Genomic DNA, 5,125 nt, shown 5'->3' with positions numbered 1-5,125 from the left:
CTGAGCCATTAAAACTTTATAAAATTTTTGTAAGAATATTTATGATTAGGTATTTTAAACATTCACCGGGGTTGTTTCCTTGAACTCTAAGACAAGGAAGTACAAGGAATTAATGCACATTTATTTAGGTATTGAATCTGTGTTATGAACATTTTCCATTAAATTTTTAATAAAACTGACATTAGTAACTCTATGAATTTTGAGGGAAATAGTATTTAATATTTTCATTGTAATTATTCCAATAAATATTAAAGACTCAAAATCCCCAAATAGCAGAGACCACAATCAATCAGTTGTTATAGGCATTACTTAGGAAGTGAGCCAGGAACCAAGATGCTGGCTGCTCAGTCTCTTAATGGCTGCTTTCATTTCCTGATTTCTCAGAGTATAAATAATTGGATTAAGGAGAGGGGTGATTATAGAGTAAAACACAGAAAGAAACTTATCTACAGAGTAACTATTGAATGGGAAAGCATAGATAAAGATAGTGGGACCAAAGAAGAGAGTGACCACAGTAATGTGAGCAGATAGTGTGGACACTGCCTTGGAGGATGCACTGGAGGAGTGCTGCCAGATGGTGACCAGCATGATAACGTAGGATATGAGCAAGAGAATGAAGCAGACCAGGGACAGGAGTCCACTGTTAGCAACCACCAACAGTTCTAGGATATAGGTGTCTGTGCAGGCAAGCTTGATGACCAGGGGAAGGTCACAGAAAATGCTGTCCACAACATTAGGACCACAGAAAGGTAAACCTGCAGTGAAAACCATCTGGCTTGTGGTATGTGTGAACCCAATTGCCCACGAGAGCAGTAGAAACACAATGAGCACCCTGCGATTCATGATGGTCTTATAGTGCAAGGGTTTGCATATTGCAACATACCTATCCATGGCCATAGCTATCAGAAGAGACATCTCTCCACCCCCAAAGAAGTGTACAAAAAACATCTGGGCCATGCAGCCCCACAAGGAGATGGTCTTGCGTTTTCTAAGGAAGTCTGCAACCACTTTGGGAGTCGTAGCAGAAGAAAGACACAAGTCAAAAAATGATAAATTTGCCAGAAAGAAATACATGGGGGAGTGAAGATGGTTATCGACTATCACAGAAATCACAATGAGGAGGTTTCCTACTATGATGGCTACATAGACAAGAAAGAAGATTGCAAAAAAGAATATTTGAATTTCTTGAGAATTGGAAAGTCCCAGCAAGATGAACTCAGAAACACTTGATCTGTTGTTCGGGAGATCATTCATCCTTTTGTATGAGTTTGTCAGAGGTTGCCTAGAAGAGGGAAGAACACACAGATGTCATAGGGACTGACAAGTCAATAAACCTGATCTTTACTTACATCCTGTCTCTTATGCAGGCAAACAACCCTTTTGGTAATATCTCCTGTATTTTGCAGGAGATATTTCACAAGACCACATAACAGTAGAAAGTGTGGAGGGAATGGAGCCAACTAAATGAAATGTGCATGTTGGTTAGTAGGGGCAAGGTCAGTTGGACATTTGAGAAAACCTCTCCCTTCTTGTTCAGCTGCAGATCAGACTGTATGTGAACACAACTTATTAGAATGATAGAAAAGAGTTTTCGAAGGCATCCACAAAATAGATTTTTATCTTTTTCAGGAAGTGCATTTACTGACACATTTTTGCGACATTCTCAGTATGCAGTAAAAAGTTTGCCATATTAAATATTGCTGAAATCACATAATGTACATTATGCTTCTTGACCTGATTATCATCCATGACTATACTGTTGATAGAAGGTTGCATGTGGAGACACTTACAACTGAGATCAAAGCCAATTACTGAGAAAGATAAAGCTTTTTGGACTTGAATGGCCCAGATTGACTCTCCAAACTACAGATGCTCACTTACATACTGCTTAACTCTTCATGTGATTAGACATAAAGTGTATCCTATCTGTGCATTCTTATCCAGTTGTTGCAAAATTGAATCGAATACCCGTTTTTAATCTGATAACTGTTTTAAGTCGTATGTTTTCACATATATGTGTATACAGAAACATCTAAATCACTATTATTAAGACCAGTGAAGTTGACCGTTGTAGTCTTGTTCCACTTTCCTCCATTAGTGAGGTATAAAAAGTAAGGTGAATCATTTACCTTTGTAAACATGACTTTAAAAAATTTAAAATATGGATTGTTTGACTAGAGTGCCATCTTGGGTTACTTAGCCTCCTTGGACCTATCCTTTCTCACAGTTATTTCTTTAAAGTTCTTTGAAACTTTAACTTTGCAAGATGGAAGAAGTCATAGGTATTATGTTACTAACTGAGGTGGATTCAGCTAAGCTAAATGAACTTTTAAAAAACACACACATATCAAAGGAATAGGTCAGTGTTCAATGTATATAAATTCACTTTTTAAAGACTTTCCCGTTTGCCTGGTTGTAGCTCTATTTTTCAAGTCTTATTCCAGGCTTCTTGTTCATCTCCAGTCCTTTCCTTGCTATTATGAGATCTTAGACCCAGGCCTAATGCAGATTGTCAGAAAAGAAAATAGAATATGCATGGTTTTGGGGTACATTTTAACCTTTTAGATACACACTTCAAATTTTTAAAAATACAGTATATTTAGATAATCATAATAAACATTTAATCATATTCTCTTTTCTATGTATAGTTGCTGTCACTAAGACACACAGTTACTGTAAATGGCTCATAATCTTGCATTATGTTTGACACTGTCATTCAGAGTACATAAAAACTTCCTTCTTTTACAAGGTAATAGAACTCAAAATGGGAATCTTTGTTTTTTCTCATTAACAGATATGAATGTATATTTCTTCTTTGTGCTTCATACCCTTGCTATAAGACAGTGATCTTACCTAAGCTATAGCTCCTGGTTTCTGTATTTGTCTGAAGTATGAAGTAAGTACATTTGCAAGTGTCCATGGGTCTGGCAGAGAGAGAGAGTCCTAGACAAGATGCTATCTCTAATTTTTTTTTTCTTAATGAGTGTTTAACTGCTTGGCCATTTTCAGACTGTTGCCTTAAGAAAGTTGGATTTTCTCACACGTTCTCCTAATAATTCCTAACAAGTTAATGATAGCATCAATATTTTATGAGTGGTGGCATTCTGTGACTTTCAAAGCCATGAATCAGGTACTTTATCCTTGCATTTGTATCATTTATTTCTTTTAAAATAATTGCCTTTCTAAAAACATCAAAGGAACGTTCTCTATATTTCTGCTGTAATTCAAGGAATAAGTTCATTCAACCTGATAAGGATAGCCAAACCGTTTGAACATACCTAGATTTCTTTTCTCTAAGAATAATTTATTTGGCTTAGATTACTGGATTATCTTAATTTCCAGTAATCATTGGTATGGTGTTTATGATTTTTGTATTTTTTTCCATTTGTAACAAAATCAGGTATATTCTAGCTTAATTTTCACCTTTCAGCCCTCCCTTTAGTTATCATTTTGGCATTTGTACTTATCACTTATGGACATATTTAAGGTTATTAATGAAAATAATGAGATAGATGTGGTACGTAAGGTAGAAGAACAGGTCAGGATTATGTAACCTACCAGTTTGCACTCGGACTTCAGAAGTGACATCAGTACGAAATAGAGGCTTAATCTTTCTCATCCAGTGATTTTATTTTCTGCTCTGAACTTCAAAAGACAGCAGTATATCAATGTATCCCTTGGTAGAAGGCACAGAGGTGAATACTCATTTGATTGTTTTAGATTCCTCAGAGACTGGTAGTAAACAAGTAATTGGGGTTGTTAAAATACACTTTTGACATTACAGAAATGAGACACCATTTTTCATCCATAAAATTGATATTTTAACAAAATATTCAGTGCTCAGGTGGGGGGGAAAGACAGGACTAGAGTTGAATTATAAGAATTTTGTATTATGTTCATTTTTTTGTTGTAGTTTGTTTTCTACATTAAGCATTGATAAATATGATACTTAGGAAAAATATAAATATTCTAGATTATTTTAATTCTAAATTTTATTAAGGCTGAAATTTTCACATGTAAACTTTAATTTGTCTGGAATTTATTTTTATTTTTATTTTTTAAGTTCTTTTTTTAAAAAATATTTATTTATTTATTTATTTATTTATTTATTATTTATTTATTTGTATTGTGTTAGTTATGATATAGTACTTCATTAGTTTTTGATATACTGTTCCATGATTCATTGTTTTCGTATAACACCCAGTGCTCATTGCAATATGTGCCCTCCTTAATGCCCATCACTGGGCTAACCCATCTCCCCACCTCCCTCCCCTTTGAAACCCTCAGTTTGTTTCCCAGAGTCCATAGTGTCTCATGGTTCGTCTCCCCCTCTGATGTCACTCCACTTCATTTTCCCCTTCCTTCTCCTAATGTCCTCCGTGCTGTTCCTTGTGTTCCACATATAAGTGAAACCATATGATAATTGTCTTTCTCTGCTTATTTCACTTAGCATAATCCCCTCCAGTTCCATCCATGTCGATGCAAATGATGGGTATTCATCCTTTTTGATGGTTGACTAATAGTCTGTTGTATATGTGAACCACATCTTCTTTATCCGTTCATCCGTTGAAGGGCATCTCGGCTCCTTCCACAGTTTGGGTATTGTGGACATTGCTGCTGTGAACACTGGGGTGCATGTGCCCCTTCTTTTCATCTGTGTCTTTAGGATAAATACCCAGTAGTGCAATTGCTGGATCATAGGGTAGCTCCATTTTTAACTTTTTGAGGAACTTCCATACTTTCCAAAGTATCTGTACCAGTTTGCATTCCCATCAACAGTGTAAGAGGGATCCCCTTTCTCCACATCCTCTCCAACATTGGTTGTTTCCTGCCTTGTTAATTTTTGTCATTCTAACTGGTATAAGGTGGTATCTCAATGTGGTTTTGATTTGAATTTCCCTGATAAATAATGTGAGATAATTTTTCATCTTTCCAATTAAATAATAATTATTAAATAATATTAATAATAATAATTCATTCCACTAAGAATTTGTTATGCCTTCTTTATAACCTTTTGAATTTGTTATGCTTTCTTTACAACTTTTTAAATTTGCTGATAGATCAGGCTTTTTCTTCAGATATGCTCATTTAATTTTTTGTTTTCCCTGATAATTTTTGAGGAGGT

General features: G+C 35.2%; 1 protein-coding gene across 1 annotated transcript; it reads right to left on the bottom strand.

The window, feature by feature from the left end:
- Positions 1-309: 309 nt before the first annotated feature.
- LOC103656617 (olfactory receptor 4K13-like) lies at positions 310-1,254 on the bottom strand. Its single transcript, XM_008684024.2, has one exon. The coding sequence runs from the start codon at positions 1,252-1,254 to the stop codon at positions 310-312; it is 945 nt and encodes a 314-aa protein (XP_008682246.1).
- Between the last annotated feature and the right edge of the window lie 3,871 nt (positions 1,255-5,125).

Source organism: Ursus maritimus, unplaced genomic scaffold (assembly GCF_017311325.1).
Source record: "Ursus maritimus isolate PB19 unplaced genomic scaffold, ASM1731132v1 scaffold_39, whole genome shotgun sequence".
Taxonomy (NCBI): domain Eukaryota; kingdom Metazoa; phylum Chordata; class Mammalia; order Carnivora; family Ursidae; genus Ursus; species Ursus maritimus.
The sequence above is the reverse complement of the archived record's forward strand: the minus strand, read 5'-3'. Positions and strand labels throughout refer to the sequence as shown.

Coding starts and splice junctions, on each gene's coding strand:
- LOC103656617 (XM_008684024.2), bottom strand. CDS start 1,254: ATGAATGATCTCCCGAACAACAGATCAAGTGTTTCTGAGTTCATCTTG.